Source organism: Phacochoerus africanus, chromosome 14 (assembly GCF_016906955.1).
Source record: "Phacochoerus africanus isolate WHEZ1 chromosome 14, ROS_Pafr_v1, whole genome shotgun sequence".
NCBI classification, from domain to species: domain Eukaryota; kingdom Metazoa; phylum Chordata; class Mammalia; order Artiodactyla; family Suidae; genus Phacochoerus; species Phacochoerus africanus.
This window is the reverse complement of record NC_062557.1, coordinates 26,157,823-26,177,781: the sequence shown is the minus strand read 5'-3', so window position 1 is coordinate 26,177,781 and position 19,959 is coordinate 26,157,823. Positions and strand designations below refer to the sequence as shown.

Here is a 19,959-nt window from a genome sequence, read left to right as displayed (position 1 = left end):
CACACCATATTCTTAAAAATTACTTAATGTGACTCACTATTCCCCCTTGTGAGAAATGCGAAAGCAGGCAGAGGCATCAGATGACTCAGGACGGCATCGTCGCAAGTATGGGTTTTGGAACCAGAGAAGCAAGTCTCTATAACCCAGCAGCAAGACCTCAGAGCCTCAAAGTTTCCTCGTGTGGAAAAGGGCTATGATATACACCTTACAGTGCTCGTGTGGTAAGGACAGAAGGAAACCACGTAAGTAAAGGGTCAGCGCTCACTGATCAGAAGCAGAGCCAGACTGAGGCACATCTTTATCGCTGGCCCCCGAATGCTGCCTATAAGAGCAACTAAAATCAGTTCTTTCATCTCCATCTGAAATTTCTGCCTTGGATACTTAGTGTGTCCCCTTGTGCTCCAGGTCTCCTTCTGCAAAACTGGTGTGAATTCCTCAGTTCCCGTCATGGCACAGTGGTTAACGAATCCAACTAGGAACCATGAGGTTGTGGGTTCAATCCCTGCCCTTGCTCAGTGGGTTAAGGATCCAGTGTTGCTGTGAGCTGTGGTGTAGGTCGCAAACATGGCTTGGGTCCCGTGTTGCTGTGGCTCTGGCGTAGGCTGGCGGCTACAGCTCCGATTAGACCCCTAGCCTGGGGAACCTCCCATATGCCGCAGAAGCGGCCCAAGAAATGGCAAAAAGCCAAAAAAAAAAACCACACACACACAAAACTGGTGTGAATTTCTACGGCCCTGGGCTCACATGAGGGTCATAGGAGGCAGTGTGAAGGTACCCAGCACAGAGCACATAGGAAGCAAGCAGCACGGGCTAGGGTGCTCTCGCTCTAGATCCAGAGTAGCTGCTTCCATTTTGAGGGTTTCAGGAACTAGACCCAGGAATAATTCTGCTCTTCTGATGAAGGAACCTAAGCAGCTGAGCTTCTTTTGTGTAGGTAAAAAGGAGTTAGATGGAGTTCCCGTTGTGGCTCAGTGGTTAACAAATCCAACTAGGAACCATGAGGTTGCGGGTTCGATCCCTGGCGTCGCTCAGTGGGGTTAAAGATCTGGCATTGCCGTGAGCTGTGGTGTAGATAGCTGTCTTGGCTTTGACCTGGCGTTGCTGTGGCTTGTGGTGTAGGCCCGCGGCTATAGCTCTGATTAGATCCCTAGCCTGGGAACCTCCACATGCCGCAGATGCAGCCCTGGAAAAGACAGAAAGACAGAAAGACAAAAAGACAAAAAAAAAGGAGTTAGAGGGGGACAATCTTACTCAAACTAGCCAAGGAAGTGAAAACTCTGTCCCATACCTTTAAGAATTGAAACCACAGATTTTGATTTTTTTATCGGAGGCTTTGATTTTTATCGGAGGCTTGAGATCTGGACTGCGCACAAAACCTTCAAGCGCCTTGACCTCTCAGCATCCATTCTCATGGTCCATCTTACCTACTTCAATTTTTTTTTTTTAAGGTGACAGAGAGCAGAGCTTCCCTTTGATACAAATACCTAGAACAGGGAAATCTGGGCATACGTCTTTCTAAGATGAGAGTAAGAAGGGTTACTCTACAAGCTTAAGTTTCTCTCCATCCCATCTCCTACCCCATAGGTGACACACAGGACCCTAAACTTACGAAGGATGGAGGACCCTTGGTGTGTCTGCAGGAGAGGTTCTTACCCCCACTGGCCACAGTGGGCAACACCACCCTCCTTTCCACTACCCAGTGAAGTGCCTGGCCTCCCTTTCCTGGTACGGGAAAATGCAGCTACTTTCAGAAAGCATCTCAACCTGAGAAAGACAGTGATTAGAGGCGGCCCGGCTCACTACTGGCAAATAAGCCTGGAGATCGGAAGGCAGGGTTATCTGTTCCCACCTCCGGCAACTACGGATCATACCCCACCTCTTCGAACTTCCTGCTGGTTCTCCCGCTCTGGAAATCAGGGGAAATTGAACTTCATGGACGAACGGATAATACGGACCCGTCACTGTTACTCACACCTGTCAGCTGGAACCAGCGTGGGACAGAATTTACCCCACCCACCAGACAAGTTCAGAGAGGGCACTCCCTCTATCCACGGCCTGCATCGGAGGGAAAAAAAGCTTTCCACAGCCACCCACCACGTCCCTCGGCAGTCGGGTTACCGTCAGGAAAACAAATCCCGAGTGCGTTCACTATTAGCAGCAGGTCAGCGGCACTGCTGCGTACGTCAATGAGAGCTCCCGGGTGAAACGGACTTGAGCAGAGAACATGCTTTATTGAGGAGGAGATACAGAAGAGCACATTCTACCACATGTGGGGAAGGGTTAGCTTCTGTAAAAGGCCTTTACCCCTTAAGAAAACCCCCAGTGAAGTTGCTTTTGGATAAATTTTAACAGTGACACTGAAACTGGCAGGGAGCTGCCACCGAACATGCTTAAAATGAGCTCCCCCCAACCCACAGTGAATATAAGTAGTGTACAAAGATGACAAGAGAAAGGCACAAATGACCAGAGTCGGGATTGTGGTGAGGGCTCTGCATGAAGACCGTGGTGTTGCAGGAGACCAAGCCGGGGAGGGTGACATGTCAGACATCAAAAGCTGCCCCAAGATAGCAGGTTATAATGGGCTAGAGAGAAATTAGAGGGAGCGTCTCTTCCTTCGCTTAAACACCACCAAAAATAGGAGGCCAGAGAATGGGGGGGAGGGTGCCAAGTCCCAAAAAGGAAATGGAGGAGGAGTTCTTGGAAGGGCATGAGCACTTTCGTCCTAGAGGGAGGGTGAGGCACTGGTGCAAAGAGAAGCAAACCTTGGCAGGGGTGGCCACTCTGCCTTGCCGAGTCATGGTCTGAGATAAGGAAGTCACTTTCAATCACTTCTCCGAGGATGTTCAGACAAAAGCAATGCAACCCATGTGCAGGGAGAGGTGTGCTAGAGCAGCCGGGGACTGGAGAAAAGGTTTCTGCAGTCTAATTAACCAGTTTAACAGGCAGCATGAAAGGGAGAACTGGCCATTACTTTGGCACCTGCAAATGTAAAAAGGGGCAGGGAGTAAAGAGAAGAAAGCATTTACTGCCGGGCATGTTCTGGTGAGGCCAAAAGTAGTGTTCCATCCCCTTCCACCAAGATACTGCCCGCTGCCCACAGGTGAACGCAAATCAAAATGCAGAATCACCACCTCTCAGTCCTTTTCTCCGTCTCATCTGGACAGTGTGCTGTCACCAAGACTCACCCCTGGGAGGGAGCTGCTAGGGTATTTGGCTCTGGTCAGCCTGATACTGATCAAAAACAGGTCTTTCAATAAAAACGGAGGAGCAAAAAAACCTAAAGTGAGATGAAATCCAAAGGGAAGGGACCCCCTCCCAGCACACACACATACACACGTGGAAGTGTTACCTCTTCCCTGCCCCTCCAAAGACACATGGAAGGAGTAACTGGAAAGGTGCTGGCGGTGGCAACCATAGTTGGCGGTCTGGTGACCGGGTGGCAAGAAGCACTATTACCAAGTTTAGAAGACACGACACAACCTCGGGGGGCCAGAGGACGTGAGGAGAGAACCAGTGACTGGACAGGTACAGTACCAAAACAGAACACCTGGGGTCAGTGCTACGAGGGATCTGCACTCAAGTCTCACAGAGATCCCATCCGGGCAACCTCACTGAGGCCGAAACAACAGTTCCTCAGAACCAGCGTCTGCAGTGTACACGAAGGTCAGAGCCAGGACAGTCCTGAGGGGGATGGCCTTCCCGAAGGATACTGTACTTGCCAATCACAAGAGCAACAGAAATGACAGACAGATCCCTAGGGTACGGATTCCTACTGCTGGGGTTCGCTGGCTCGGAGGAACGGGTCACTTTAAGTGCCCTTGGGCGGGGTCCATTTTAAACAGCTTGGATCCATGGTTTTATTGGAGTTGGATCTTTTGGCCTCTTTGGCTATCCACTCATCGATCAGGTCCTGGGGGAGAACAAGGAGAACAATTATTACGTCCATGTGACTAAAATATCTGCATACGTGGATTCCAAGACGATAGAGAGCAAAGAAGAAATCGCCAAAGCTTGAATAACATACTAAGGTGTGAAGCAGATATAAAAAGTTACCTTTTGATTTACAAAATGCTTTCCTACCTAATCCATTTCTTCCTACTATGGCCTTGGTTAAGACCTGAAAATCATTATTCGTCTTCCCTTATTAAATGCTATGTGTCAACTTAAAAAAATTTCAAATAGGCATGAGCTGAGATGGCATGGTGAAGGAATTAAAACAGACTTCCATGAGCCCTGGAGTTTATAAAGATTTTCTCCACAGAGGAGCAGTTTCTGATCTCAGAAAACCATCGAAGGACAGAAGTCCTACAGTACAACATAAAGCCGCTTAACTGGAGCAGCTTCCATTTATGTCATCCGAATCTGAGACAGGAGCTCACCAAAAGCTTCTGATAAGGATAGGATCAGAGATAGGACTAACGAAGAGACCAAATAAAAGGTGCATAGAGTCAGGCTCCTTTAGGAAGGGAAGGGTACTTTAGGGTGTGAAGGCCCCACGTTACTCTGCCAAGCCTCAAGGGACACTCAGTAATGACCATGAAGAGGCTGACAGAAACGTTACCTGTCTCTTCAAAACTAGGTGTTTTCCTTTCCAATATTTGAGCATCTGAAGGGCTTGCAGAGTGCTGACAATGTCCACAGGATTCACAGCTGTCTCCTGGCTAATTTCTGAAACAGAAGTGCTACTGAGAACTTGTCCAAAATGAAGATCCCCACTCCCTACCAAGACCCCATTCCCTGGGAGGAAATCTAGATGGACCCCCAAATATTTGGAATCTTGGCTACTCAACCCTACCCGCTCAGAAAGTTTATGAAGCATTCATTGGACCAGTTCAAATAAATACAGAAGAGGGATATTACAGCAGAAACCACCTTGGCAGCTATAGAAATCAAGGTCAAAGACAGACCAAACTCAATTCTTCCACTCTTGCTCAAGGACTCGGGACTGTCAGAAGCTCCTGTGTTAAGAAACTTGAAATTTCTTAACGTCTGTTGAGAATTAAAGTGTTAGCAACCCGAGATTTGAGAAACCAAATCATATGACCAGTCCCAAGGGCCAAATGCTCTGGAATCCTTAGGCACCTTTAGGGAGGAGCCCATATTCGGCGGGCCTTCCACTCGCACATCTAGATGGAACACAGAATGGGACATGACCTCTGCAGGTCACAAAGCATGAACAGGGCCAAGGAGAAAAGCCAGAATATTCAGTGGAGCTAACATCTTGGGTAACAACCATTCTCGAAGAATCAAAAACCAGCCTTTGAGGAGTTCCCATTGTGGCCCAATGGTTAACGAATCTGACTAGGAACCATGAGGTTGAGGATTTGATCCCTGGCCTCGCTCGGTGGGTTAAGGATCCGGCGTTGCTGTGAGCTGTGGTGTAGGTTGCAGACGCGGCTCGGATCCCACGTTGCTGTGGCTCTGGCGTAGGCCGGTGGCTACAGTGTCGATTCAACCCCTAGCCCGGGAACTTCCATATGCCGCGGGAGCGGCCCTAGAAAAGGCAAAAAGACAAAAAAAATTTAAAAATTTTAAAAAAAACCAACCTTTGATAGAAATCTCTTTGCCTTGGAAATTATGCAGGTAACGAAGAAGCACTTCTTTCCAGTAACTGCGATAGCTTATGAGCCCCAGATCTGAAAGCGGACGTTCTGGGGAGCCAACTTTTTCTTCCACTTTGGAAAGCAAATAACCTGCCACGGAACAATACAGACACTGTATCTCATCCTGTTAACAACAACGTACCAACATGGCAAAAGATTTAAGGTGTAGAGTCTGCTTTGCAATATCAATTAGGGTTCAGTCATTTAATGCGATCCTACATGGCTGCTGTAGAGCGGGCTGCCTTCATATCAACAAAAGGGGAACAGAACACATGCACACTTACTTAATAGACATTAAAAACAACTCTGGAAGGCTTCACTAGAAACTTACCAACAGTTATTTGAAAGTAAGTATTCAGAACAGGTGGGAAGAGATGGGAAGCCGTTTCACTACACAGCTTTTAATCTCTTTCAAACTTTTGAACTTGAAGAATGGATTATCTCGGCACTGCCTATGAAATACTGGCAGGGGGTAGGGGACAGACACAACCTGAATCTCACAAAGTCTCTAGTTTTAACGTCCAAACATGTAATTATCAACATCTGGGGGATGCAGTCAGCAAAACTCATACTCTAGGAAACCAGCAGATAATTAATCGGCTTTCTTAAATAAATAGTAGAGAAAAAAAAGATGGAATAGGAACTTTTATATTAAAGGTGATTCATGAGATACATCTATCAATCCCAATATCAGTTCTATCTGGATTTGAGTTAAAAACAAACAGATCTGAAAGCGGACAAACAAAAGAAAAAACCCTGCAAGTCTTTTTGGCCACACTCGTGGCAGGCAAAAGTTCCCAAATGAGAGACTGAATGTGTGCCATATCAGTGAGCAGAGCCACGGCAGAAACAATACTGGATGTTTAACCCCTAGGACATCAGGGAACTCTTTAAAAAAAAAAAAAAAACAGGAATTCCTGTTGTATTTCAGCAGGTTAAGAACCCAACTAGCGTAGTTCCCATTATGGCTCAATGGTAATGAACCCAACTAGTATCCATGAGGATGTGGGTTCCATCCCTGGCCTTACTCAGTGGGTTAAAGGATCTGGCATTGCGATGAGTTGGGGTATAGGTCAAAGAGGCAGCTCGGATCCAGAGTTGCTGTGGGTGTGGCAGAGGCCTGCAGCTGCAACTCTGATTTGACCCCTAGCCTCGGAACTTCCATATGCCACAGGGGCAGCCGTAAAAAGAAAAAAAAAAAAAAAAATCGGCAACAAGGAGAGTTCTTGCTGCAGCCCAGCAGGATCAATGATGCATCTGGAGCGATGGGACACAGGTTTGATCCCAGGCCTAGCACAGTGGGTTAAGGATCCAGCGTTGCTGCAGCTGCCGCCTAGATTGCAACTGCCATCCCAGGCATCATCTGATCCCTGGCCTAGGAACTCCACATGCTGCAGAGGGGCCAAAAAATAAAATAAAATCAGCCCACAAAAAGCACAAAAATATGAACGTGGCACCAAGAGACTGTGAAGAGGACACTTGCTTAAACAGAGAGCCAAAACATGACACTTTGACCTCATCTGAGAATTAACTTTTTTTTGCTGCTGGGTGCCCTGTGTGTTGATTTGTGGGTTACAAATCAATTTCAGAGAGGTAAATTTCCAAATACAGAATCCATCATTAATGAGACTCAAAGCCTCTACCACATGTATGGACTGCCTCTAGACAAGTCTTAACAAAACTGAAATCCCTAACATCAAATTTGAAGGCTTATGAAGGTGTGTGCTATTCCTACGTCTCAATTGGGATTTCTTTTCTATCCTCTATCTCCTCCCACCATTAGGGACCAACACAGGGTCCCAAATTCATTCAAGTGTTCCATGTCTATCAGGCCAAACTAAGAACAACATTCAGATTTCTCTACTTACTCATTCACTTAATACCAGTGTAATTCCACTACATGGCAGGAACTGTAAAGAGCACCGGACAAAAAGGCAAACAACCATATTCACAAGGCCCCTGCTTGTGGAACTTAGGACCTGGCTGTTTCACTTACTGAAATCAATGAGCATCTTGCCATAGCCCTGTCTCATGTACTGAGGCATGGTAAGGATACAGGATACATTGTAGTTGAGGAATGAATTCTTTTCCTAAAATCAAGAGCGAACAGATGAGCAGGCGATGAGGATTTGGAATCCAAGGTGTCAGGAGTCCCACAGATACAAAATACAGCTGCTTGCAAAGTATATGCTAACCAGTATGGCCGCTGGCTCAGGGCTGGTACATCCCCACCCTTTACAATGACCCCAGGGTTTCCCTAGCCGAGTCCTCCGGTCTCATCTTACGGTGGCTGACTCTGGGTTCTTTATAGGCACAGAGCAGAGCAAGATGTTTATCGACTGCTGAGTCAGTCTAGAGCAGCCTTTTTAAAAGCGGTCTTTCCACAGGGGACATGCCTACTGGAGAAGCGAGGGATCCAAAGAGTAAATCCTCATTCTGGAAGGGGGGGGGGGGCGAAACATGATTAAATCACATATTGTACAATTCCAGTTACGTGACATGCTCAGAAAAGACAACCTTACAGAGACAGTAGGGCTGGGAGGGACTGAGTGGAAACAGGGAGTGACTGCTTATGGGCAGGGGGTTTCTTATACTGAAAACCACTGCAGGAGTTTCCATCATGGCTCAGAGGTTAACGAATCCGACTAGGAACCATGAGGTTGTGGGTTCGATCCCTGCTCAGTGGGTTAAGGATCCGGCGTTGCCATGAGCTGTGCTGTGGGTTAGCGGCTCAGATCCCGCGTTGCTGTGGCTCTGGCGTAGGCTAGTGGCTACAGCTCCAATTGGACCCCTAGCCTGGGAACCTCCATACGCCGGAGGAGTGGCCAAAGAAATAGCAAAAAGACAAAAAAAAAAAAGAAAAACAAAAAACCAAAAAAACACTGCATTGTACATATTAAAGGAGTGAATTGTATGGTATGTGAATTCTCTTTCAAGACAGTTGTCACTTAATAAAAATCAGAAGCAAAGCCTGGCCTTCAGTCTTTAAAGGCACACTGAGGGAGGCCAGCTAGAAACCAGGCAAAAGGAACATATTCTTGGTTCTAAACTAGTAACATAGGGAAAAGTTGGCTTGACTACCAGATGTGGGCGTGAGGGTTAGTAGGCAGGGTTTTGGCCAGTAATTAATAGGCAGCTTCAACCCACAAGTCCAGAAGTGAATAAACCAGAAGCTTTTAATAAAGAACTGCACATTTGCATCAAATCATCTTTGTTAGGTGGCTTTCCCCCTCTCCCCCCGCCCCTGCCACCCTCAGGAACTGCCTCCCTGTCATCGATGTGCGTCCCCATATGCCAACATCAATCACCCTGCTCTGGTCATCAGCTTCTTAATCTCCAGATCCTGCTGACCTTGGAAAAATATCCAATCAGGTGACAACCAGTGTTGTCCGCCTCTGTCATAACATAGAACAGGAAGGGTTCCACATCATAATATAATGTCTTATGGTCCAGAAAAAGCTTGGCCAGCAGGCACAGGTTCTGGCAGTAGATCTAGAAGCAGAGAAATAGCAATTATGTGTGGGCCAGTGATTCTTAAACTTATCAGAGACAGGCCTAAAACTGAAGCGCATACCATTAGTGTTAGCGAAGCAGAAACTGTATATTTTGGCCAAGAGAAGAGTTCTATCTTCTTTACAATGTGACACAGAGACAAAACAAGCTCCTTCTGAAAACCTGCGAATGGACAACAGTTCCACCCCTCTTTCCGACGGCACCACCTTTTACCTTGTTTTTCTTGCCATCCACTTCAAACACAGAGATTGAACCTTTGCGATATATCTCGTCACCAGGCGGGTGTTTCCAAACACACTTAGCCTGCAAGAGAATGGGACTCACATCAGGGAAACAAACCTCCCCAGGAAGACTGACGCTCAAAAGGGAAAGGAGTCGCAGGCTGAATCTGGTTAGCTAAGACGGACAGGTGGACAAACTTGAGAACATACAGCAAAACATTTCTTTTTTTTTCAGTGAAAACGAACAAAAGCTTCTAAAGTCACTGCAGGAGCTGTGATATTTTTATAGCAGTTTGGAACAAGTTTTCTAGATTGTATGCTGGTAATGTTCCAAGCCAGGAGATTAAACGTCTACTACGTAAAAGCAAGATAAATAAAAAATATCCCTGGCTTATTACAAAACGTCCTGTGCCAACAGGAAATTCTTAAGCAGCTTATTTCTAGCAGCTTAGAGTTGCTAAGTAAAAGTACTCTCACCTTTACCAATAACTTGGCACCTAAACCACCATGGGCTTTTTTTTTTTTTTCAGATTAGAAAATAGACCCAGTGATAACAACCAGGCCCCTTTCCAAGTGTTCCCCTTGTTACACTTGAAGGTTATGAGTAAGTCCTCCTGTGGCTTAAAAAAAACAAAACAAAAACAAAACAACAAAAACCGGAAGAGGCAAGGCAGCCTGACTGAGCAGCAGGAAGCCAGGCTAGGAGTACTCGGTTGGGGATGAATGACAACTTGGCCACAAGGGGGCACAAGGTACCCCTTTCCTCTCGCTCAATTGCTAATAGGTTTAATGTAGCCCGAAGGGAAGCCGCAGTTGTAAATATGTGAATTCTTGAAAGGTTTTATGTAAAATACACATTAAAATATCATTTAAGGAGTTTCTGTTGTGGCTCAGTGGTAACAAACCTAACTAGTATCCGTGGGACACAGGTTCGATCCCTGCCCTCGCTCAGTGGGTTAAGGATCCGGCATTGCCAGGAGCTGCGCTATAGGCTAGCAGCTACAGCTCAGATTTGATCCCTAGCCTGGGAACTTCCACATGCTGCGTGTGAGGCCCTAAAAAGACCAAAAAAAAAAAAAAATCGTATATAGGAGTTCCAATTGTGTGTGGCTCAGCAGTTACAAACCCAACTAGTATCCATGAGAACGTGGGTTCCATCCCTGGCCTCACTCAGTGGGTTGGGGATCCAGTACTGCCTTGAGCTGTGGTGTTAAGTCGCAGACGCAGCTCAGATCTGGCGTGGCTGTGGCGTAGGCTGACCCCTAGCCCAGGAACCTCCATATGCAGCAGGTACAGCCTTAAAAGGACAGGAAAAAAAAAAAAAAAGCCTATGTATGTGGAACATTTTCTATTAAATTTTATTGTGACTCTTGGTCAACTCAAGAATCATGCCCCACTTTGTCACGTCTAAGTCCAACCATGCACTAAGTGGGATTGCTTCAAGAAACCTCCACCTGGAGTTTCTTCCTGTCCCCGCCCCTTTACTCATGCTGGCTCTTCCCAACAGTAAGAAAAACTAACAACAGTTATTCATTTAGAAACAGAAGCCAAACTGTTGGTCACATGGCCAAAGAAAAATTTCTATGATTACGCCTAAAGCAACAGGAATTTGAACAGGTGTGGGTTAAAGCAGGTTTTTATTTCCTGGAATCTGATTTCTTATAACTCACATAATAGAGATTCTCAAATATTTAGAACGTTTACTTGATGCTCAGATTTATCTAGACCCATTTTGCCCCCACACTATTTCTTGCTTTTTGGCTACTCCACTGATTAGTGCCACTAAATAAACAAAGAAGAAGAAAAAGGGTAAGCAGTTCACGTCAATAAAAATGCCAGTCTTTCACACGTAAATCCTTATTTTAGTTTATCTCCAGGGGCTACAAATCACAGAGCCCAGTCCTTGCTCATCACCCCTCCTCCCCACCAGTCTAGTGCCAGCCTAGTGTGCCAGAGCCTAGAGGCCTTAGCGTGCAGTGGCAGTTCTGGGCCACCACGTACTCCAGAGTTGGAAACACACAAACAAATCAGTTATCACCAACCTGGGGTGAAGAGTGTTATGACAGAAATCACAGGAAGCCTGGGTTATAGACACTCAGCAGGGGGCAATCCCGAGAAGCAAAGATGGAGGGGGAAAGAAAAAGAGACGCCCTAAAAAGGTCTTACAGCTACAATTACCTTGTGACTACGGACATAAGAAAAAAGGAAGGTCTCCCTGTCTGAAAGACTAACTGTCACCCCTGACCCTTTCCCATCCCTGCCTGCTCCATGGTAGAAATTCCCTGTAACACAAGACTTTTCAGGAGCTCCCACTGTGGGGCAGTGGGTTAAGGATCCGACGTTGCCTCGGTTCAGCTGTAGCTTGGATTTGATCCCCGGGTCCAAGAACTTTGGTATGTCACAGGTGCAGTCAAAAAAAAAAAAAAGACATGACTTCTCATTCCATAACTGGGGAAAGAAAAACGCCTTAAAGCTGCAAAATTATCTAGTAAGTATTATCTGTCAACAATAAGTTCAGATTCAAGTGCTTATTCCTATTTTAACAGGAAGAAGACTGTTCAGAAACCAGAAAAAACACTAAGCAACTCAAGGGAAAGGCTGACCCAAGGACCTGTTCTGTTAATTTCATAATTTGTCTTCCTTCATTCAACATATTCACGGGGCATTTATGGGGTAATTAGCCCATGCTGGTTGCTAGGGATACAAAGGGGAGTCACGGAGACCCGGCTTGTCTAATAAAGTTTATCTAATGAAGTCCATTTATTTTTCTCTAGTTTGAGACACAGAAGAACTGTGGGCAGAAGTAATTCACATCCCATAGAAAAAGCAGAGAAGGACAGGCAGCAAGAAAAAAGACAGAGAGATGAGTACAGGAGGATGTGGTTACAGGTCACTGAGCACCAGCCATGTCACAGGCTGCTTACCCCACCCTGAAACGTGGCTTTCAATTTCCTGTGCCTTCATCTCATTTCTGTGGACCACCGAGAGATGCTGAGATAGGTGTCAACATCCAGAGATTCTACAGCTTAACGCCACCATGGTCATGGAACCCCCACCCCCACCCCCCGCCCCAACAACTTACCATGTGTCGACGCAGTATTGTTTGACTCTTCATGTATTTTAAACAGAATTCACACATGTAGAGACGTCCCAGTCGTGCATATTCTTCAGGATAGGGAGAATGGTACCATGTATCTAGCTCGTAGCGACCAAAAGCAATTGTTTTAATCATGTTGCTCCCCTCTGTGATTTGGCCTTGCAGCCTCAACTTCTCCTATTGTAGAGAAGAAATCAAGGAAAAGGAGGATTTAGCATTGATCACCTTTGTGGCTGTAAGCTGTGTGCATGCCACCAGGCCAGACACTGGAAACAAACAAAAAAGATTTGGCTTCTACCTCATGAGAAATTTGCACTTTTCTGAAGACGACTACAGTAGACTGAATAAGCAGGAATGCTTATAGACGATCTACTGTCTACCACTGCCCAGAGCACAGCTCTCAAAAGACTAGCTAGTCTCTTGTTTCCTACCACGCTTTGGCTCTCATCTCTTGAACATCAGAACAAGTCCTTAGTAAAATTTTCTTTTTCTCAGCCCCAACCAAACTGAACTCTAAAAGGCAATCTATTGCAAATACAAACTCCCTTCTCCTTTACAAATCCTTCTAAAACCAGACAAAAGAGCCTCTAGAATCCTCTAGAAAGCTGCCTAGATTGGCATGACATACACCCACAGTGGCCATCCTCTCAACTCAGGTCCCTTAGAAAAAAAAATTTTTTTACTCTTTTTAGGGCCAAACCCATGGCACATGGAAGTTCCCAGGCTAGGGGGTGAATCAGAGCTGTAGGTGCCGGCCCACGCCACAGCCACGGCAGTGCCAGATCTGAGCTGTGTCTGCAGCCTATACCAACAGCTATGGCAACGCCAGATCCCTAATCCACTGAGTGAGGCCAGGGAATGAACCCCAGTCCTCATGGATATTAATTGGGTTCATTACCGCTGTTACAACGGGAACTACTAAAAAATATTTTTGAAACATGGATGATGCTTTAATTCTGAAATCTAAAGCTAGGAAAAGTAGAAGATGTTTGGGTACCTGTCCCCACTCAGTGGCTATGAGTTGGCTACAGAAATAATTTTGAAGAATAACCGGGTGGTGAGTTGTGAAAAGCTGGCCTAGGAAATGCTCTGCAGGAGAGAGAAAACCAGCAACAGCCTGACCAAGGGCAGCTATCAAACCCTGCCTCCCAAAATACTTTTAACAAGTCTATTCGAGTTTTTTTTTTCTTTTTCTTTTAGGGCCACACCCAAGGCATAGAGAAGTTCCCAGGCTATGGGTCGAATCGGAGAGCTACAGCTGCCAGCCTACACCACAGCCATTGCAACGTGGGATCCAAGCCACATCTGTGACCTACACCACAACTCACGGCAACGCCAGATCCTTAACCCACTGAGCAAGGCCAGGGACTGAACCTGTATCCTCATGGATACTAGTGGGGTTTGTTAACCACTGAGCCACAGTGGGAACTCCCACTTTTTTTTTTAAAAAAGGAAGATGAAATTCACTTTACAAACTAAGTTTCCTTGAACACATTTAATTGATTAAATCAGAGGTAAACTAAATCACGATTTCCTGAGATCAAAGCTGTTGAAAATTCTGCCTAGGGAGTCAAAATTAAGTAATTATAAATAAAAATAAGAAGAGAAACCATCTTAATGTATGAAATTTGGCTGTGTCAAAGAATAATTCTACAATATCTGAGTTCCCGTGTGGCACAGCAGGTTAAGTATCTGATGTTGTCACTGCAACGCTCGGGTCACTGCGGTGGCTCAGGTTTGTTCCCTGGCCTAGGAACTTCTGCAAAAAGAAAAAGAGAAAAGATCTGATGCAGGAGTCGATAAAGAAGATGTGGTACATATACACAATGGAATATTACTCAGCCATTAAAAAAAAAAATCCGGCGTTTGCAGCGACAGGGACCTAGAAATCATCATGCTAAGTGAAGTTAGGCAGTGAGGCACCAACGTCATATGCTATCACCTACATGTGGAATTTGAAAAAAGGACACAATGAACTTCTTTACAGAACAGATACTGACTCACAGACTTTGAAAAACTTATGGTTTCCAAAGGAGAGAAGTTGGGGCATGGGGGGGATGCGCTGGGGGTATGGGATAGAAATGCTATAAAATTAGGTTGTGATGATCGTTGTACAACTATAAATGTAATAAAATTCATTAAAAAAAGAAAATATCCAACGACAAGCTCTTTTATTATCCCTCTTCACCGTTCTTTTTATTCCTTTATAGCTGTAAGGAAGGGCTGAGGCAAACCTGCAAAGGGAGTTCCCAGTCCAGAGGTTCCCAGTCTAGAGTTGCAATTCTACCCAACCCAATTCTGCAATCAGAATTGCAAACTACCCAACTAAGACAAAGGGGCACCTATTGTTTTATCAACCACCTCCAGTCGGGTCCTTCCAGGAGTAGAGGAGGGAAGGGAAAACTTTTGAGATGAGGCAAGGGAGGAGGGGTAATTAATTTTAAATATGAATGGGAAGGAAGAGAGCCTTCAAATAGGATAGCTGGGGGAAGGGGAAAGAGTCGAGCAGCAAGGTACATTTAATCCCCATCAAACCCATCAAAATGACACTGATCCATTTTTCTTGGCAGGTCCAAATGCCCCTCGCAAGGGGTCCTCGGCTCGGAAGTTTGAACACTCACCAAATCCTCTGAAGCCCGGGCTTGCGCTCTTCGGAAAAGATCCAAGTCATACTCGCTAGTCAGGTTTTCCAAGAGAGGTTCCCGAGTGTTCCCATAGGTCTGCCTGTGTTCCTAGGAGAATAACCAGAGCGTGATACTCTCTACCTCTAAGAACTTAATCCACGGCATTTCAATGGATGCCAACCAGAGGGCCAAGAACAACCACGAGTTGTTTTAGTGCCTACTATTTGCCAGGCATTTATACTAGGCACCAGGGACTGTGTACAAAACATACTACTTATCAGACAGGTTAATTCCAGGAGACACTCACTGCCCACCCTAGTGAATCTGGAAAGGCAATGCTCTTATAAGCTCTCTGTTCTTCAGAACTCCAGGCTTCCATTTCTTCCTCTGGAAATGTGCGGGACAGCATAAAGAAATATAATGTCACAAAGCCAAACACACTACCAATTCCTAGAATCCTGAGATGTGGAAGGAACCTGGGTGGACGGTTCCCATTTAGAAACAAGACCAAATAAAAAACAGAATCTCTAAGCCCTCGAGTCTAAGATTTCACTTCGACTGAAAGTCAAATCTGCAGGAAAGAAGGGGCAGTTGGACCAACAGTCTTTGGTAAACTCTCACTTGAACTGCTGCGCCCACCACGACACAGTCCGCCAAAGGTACTGCGATGCTACCACTTCAGAACGCTGGCCCAAGGGCACAGGAAAAAAAGGCTAACCTCTTTGAGAAAAATTTTTTTTTTCTTTTTTCTTTTTTTTTTTTCCTGCCATTTCTTGGGCCGCTCCCGCGGCATATGGAGGTTCCCAGGCTAGAGGTCGAATCAGAGGTGTAGCCACCGGCCTACCCCAGAGCCACAGCAACACAGGATCCAAGCCGAGTCTGCGACCTACACCACAGCTCACGGCAGTGCCGGATCCTTAACGCACTAAGGCCAGGGATGGAACCCGCAACCTCATGGTTCCTAGTCAGATTTGTTAACCACTGTGCCACGACGGGAACTCCAAGAAATTGTTTTACTAAGTATTAAGCAACAACAAATGAGGGACTAGTCACAAAAATAATCCAGTTTTAAATAATTAGCAAATCTTACCATGGCCGTAACAATGCAAGTAGCCTTACACAGGAAAGAAATTCCACAAGGGAAGCTTCCCTTTTTAACCTTGGATTCTAGCCCTTCCCACTCCGTCCCAGACTCCACCTCCTACCCAGAGAATAGAGGATAAGGGTTGTTAAGAGGAGTGGAGGGCTCATCCCAGGAACACAGCCGGCTGGGCACCTAGATTAGCATCTCAAAACACCCTTCACCAGTACCTTAACCCCTATTCAAGTCTCTTCGGGTTAATCTGGGCCCATCTAACGAATATCTTTTTTCATTTGTGCTCTGTCATCTAGGACTTGTGTTCTAATAAGTATTTGTTACTACTTCTAGGTTTCCTGTCTATACATGCATACATACATATATACACACACACACATATATATAATTTTTTTTTTTGGTCTTTTTTAGGGCCACAGCCATGACACATGGAAGATCCCAGGCTAGGGGTCCCATCAGAGCTGTCACAGCAACACAGGATCTGAGCCGCATCTGCAACCTCACCATAGCTCAAGACAACACCAGATCCTTAACCCACTGAGCGAGGCCAGGGATCAAACCCGCGTCCTCGTGGATGCTAGTCAGGTTCATTAACCACTAAGCCACAACTCCTCAGTCTCCCATGTACAAAACAGGTGAAATACCATCCATTTTTGTAACAAAGATTACAGAAGCAACATAACCACCATGCCTATCACATAAGCACTCAATAAATGGTATGTAGTATTATTACACCTCTATTCAATTTGCAGATAAAAACACTGAACAAAAAGGGAAGCATACAACCTTCCCACCTACAGCCCACTTCTGGAGCCCTCCCTCTTTCTACAAACCCAACACAGTGTGAAGTAGGTGTTTAGCTACAAACTCACGCCACAGCCTCTACACATCTCAAACTGGTCTATCTCCATTTATTCACACGGTTATCGTTTTTAAGACAGTGATGTCTACCACAAAGGCAGATACATAGTCTGGCATATCTCTGTCTCAGTGAAACCATGCTGACTGCCTAAGCATTTAAAAACATAATCTATACAGTAGAACACTGTAAACCAGCTATAATGAAAAAAAAATCATTATACAAAAAAAAATTAGGAACTACAAACAAAAGGCTTGAAATTTAGGGCATAATAAATCCAAAGTATATGCTCTCAAAAAAAAAAAAAAAAAAACCCACACAATCTATTCTAACTAAATAAGCATAGAATCCAATTTCATGAAAACATGCTTCAGAAAAAGATGCCAAAACATTAACAGTGCCCTGTATCTTGGAAGGTGATTTTTACTAGAATTTTTCTTCTCTGTATTTTTGGTATTTTCAATAGCAAACACTTATGAACACCTTTATAATAAACTTTTACTTAAAAATTAAATTTTATGGAGTTCCTGTCGTGGCGCAGTGGTTAACGAATCCGACTAGGAACCATGAGGTTGCGAGTTCGGTCCCTGCCCTTGCTCAGTGGGTTAAGGATCCGGCGTTGCCGTGAGCTGTGGTGTAGGTTGCAGACGCAGCTCGGATCCCGCGTTGCTGTGGCTCTGGCGTAGGCCAGTGGCTACAGCTCCAATTCAACCCCTAGCCTGGGAACCTCCATATGCCGCGGCAGCGGCCCAAGAAATAGCAAAAAGACAAAAAAAAAAAAGAAAAAATTAAATTTTATGCATTTTTTGCAGAATTTTTAATGAAATCAGTTCAAGATATGTAAATGAAAACACAGAATTAAAAGCTATACTTAACAGTAATAACCAAACTTTGTAAACAAAGCATTTGTTAAAAGCTAGAAGGAGATATCTCAAAACACTAGCTGTGGTTATTTTTAGGTAGTAGGATTAATGTTTATTTCTGTATACTTTCCAATTATATTTTCTATTACAAATACACACTTTTTTTTTTTTTTGGCTTTTTAGGGTCACACCTGTGGCATACATGCAAGTTCCCAGGCCAGGGGTTGAATCTGAGCTACAGGTGCCAGCCCACGCCACAGCCCCAGCAACTCGGGATCTGAGCAAGCTGCGTCTGTGACCTACACACAGCTTGTGGCAACGCCAGATCCTTTAACCCACTGACCAAGGCCAGGGACTGAACCTGAATCCTCATGGATACCAGGTTCGTTTCCACTGAGCCACAACAGAAACTCCCAAATGTACCCTACTTGTAAAACTAGAAAATTAAGTTAAAAAAACTAAAAAATTCTATAAGAAGATTTATTACAAATATATCGCCCAATTAGTATCTCTTATCTTGTAGGAATTTTACTCGTCCAATAAAAGAAGTAGACTACTGCTTAGCTTGAATATTTTTCCTTCTACAGACATCTCCAACATCATGGTATTTGTTCAAGCGGGTAAATTTAACCCTTTAAGCCTAAAGTAGGGTCTACAAACTAGAAGAATGAGTTTTTTCATCCAAATTCTAACAGCATTTTGTTTTTCAAGAACTCCCAGTTCTACTCTTTTGGGGAATTTATATATAATGAACTCTAACTGCCAGAAGAGTCCTGTTACTTACAGAAAATACCGAAGAGTAAATGTGAAAAGCAGAATCTTAGTCACCAAAAGGAATCAAATGTGATAGGAAAAGTTCATGCTAATTAAATATTTAACTTCTTCTCACCATATATTTCTCTTTCTGTTCTTTGCTCAGTCCAGAATTCCTTTTCTTTCTGAGTTCAGCAACCTTTTCTTTATATCGCAACTGCCTCTCTGTTGGTGCCTAAAAAGAAAAAGAAGACATTTCAGACGTGTTACAGCCACCCTGTGACTACTATGGTAATCCTAAAACTCCAAATAGGGTTCCCTCTGCACCTAGACCACTACGCTGTCAGCTAATGAGAGTTCGGGAAATGTACTTATTTGTTAATCCAAAGAGAACACAAATTAAGGATGGAAGCGACAGGAATAAAATAAAGTTCATCTCAATTCAACAGGCATTTGTAGAAGGCTTACTGTTTTCCAAGCATCGGTACAAAAATGAATACAAATTTAAAAACTGCATAAGAACAGAACCTAAGACAGACAATGAAGCAAAGCGTAGCTACCACTTACGGAGTGCTTATTACCTGCCAAGCACTGAGGACAGGTACTTTCTGTGCATAATTTAGCTAACTACCCAGCCACACAGGAAGTAGTCACTCCCTTTTATTAACAAGGAAATAAAAGTTTCGGGAGCTTAGCTGACCTGCCCAAGACCACACAGCCAGAGTAAGAGAATCGCAGTATTCAAATCCAGATCTGTTTGGCTCCAAAGTCAAACTTCTCCCTCATCACCGTGCCTCCCCTGCTATCCACTTATAACCTAACCACAAAAACAGACATCTACATGATGAGCTGTGTGTATCTATAATATGCACGTGACACAGGCTAAACTAACATTCGGAGAACATCACAAGTAGGAATATATGAGGAAGAAATTCCACTACTGGTAGAAGATGGGTGAAGAATTCCTACAACAGCTAAGAATTGCACGAGGCCTTGATGAACACAATCTCTTCTCAGTCTAAGTATAGCGTTCAAGCAGAAAAACAGCAAGGGAAAAGACCAAAGGCATTCAGGGGTTCCAAGGAATTAAGTGTAATCATTGGGCATGAATGTTCAGAGAGGGAGAAAGGTTAGGGCCAAGCAGCATTTTGGAATCCACAAGAAAAGAGAAATAGAAGAAAAATGGCAGCGTCTCCAAGTGCCAAGCGCTAAGGAAAAGTCACCGATGAAAACATGCCAGCAGAGGGAAAAGGCCTGAAAGTCAATTACAAAAAAAGAAAAAGAAAAGTCAATTATAAGGAGTTAACAAGTGGATGCAAAATGAGGAAAA

The 19,959-nt window shown here is 44.6% G+C and overlaps 1 protein-coding gene across 6 annotated transcripts in view; it reads right to left on the bottom strand.

Annotated features, from left to right (window-relative positions):
• Positions 1-2,211: 2,211 nt before the first annotated feature.
• Positions 2,212-19,959, bottom strand: part of KAT7 (lysine acetyltransferase 7) — a 35,096-nt gene continuing 17,348 nt past the window's right edge. For 3 of the 6 annotated variants that reach the window (XM_047756998.1, XM_047756993.1, XM_047756994.1), the window contains 9 exons: positions 18,766-18,864; positions 15,056-15,166; positions 12,420-12,611; positions 9,330-9,419; positions 8,955-9,095; positions 7,600-7,693; positions 5,547-5,693; positions 4,562-4,668; positions 2,212-3,910 (listed from right to left, as the gene is read on the bottom strand). In XM_047756998.1, the coding sequence (XP_047612954.1) occupies positions 3,809-3,910; positions 4,562-4,668; positions 5,547-5,693; positions 7,600-7,693; positions 8,955-9,095; positions 9,330-9,419; positions 12,420-12,611; positions 15,056-15,166; positions 18,766-18,864 (1,083 nt within the window). In that variant the 3' untranslated portion in view covers positions 2,212-3,808. Of the gene's footprint in view, positions 3,911-4,561; positions 4,669-5,546; positions 5,694-7,597; positions 7,694-7,797; positions 8,040-8,911; positions 9,096-9,329; positions 9,420-12,419; positions 12,612-15,055; positions 15,167-18,765; positions 18,865-19,959 lie in introns of those variants that run through there. The other 3 variants (XM_047756995.1, XM_047756997.1, XM_047756996.1) reach the window with 3 other exon arrangements.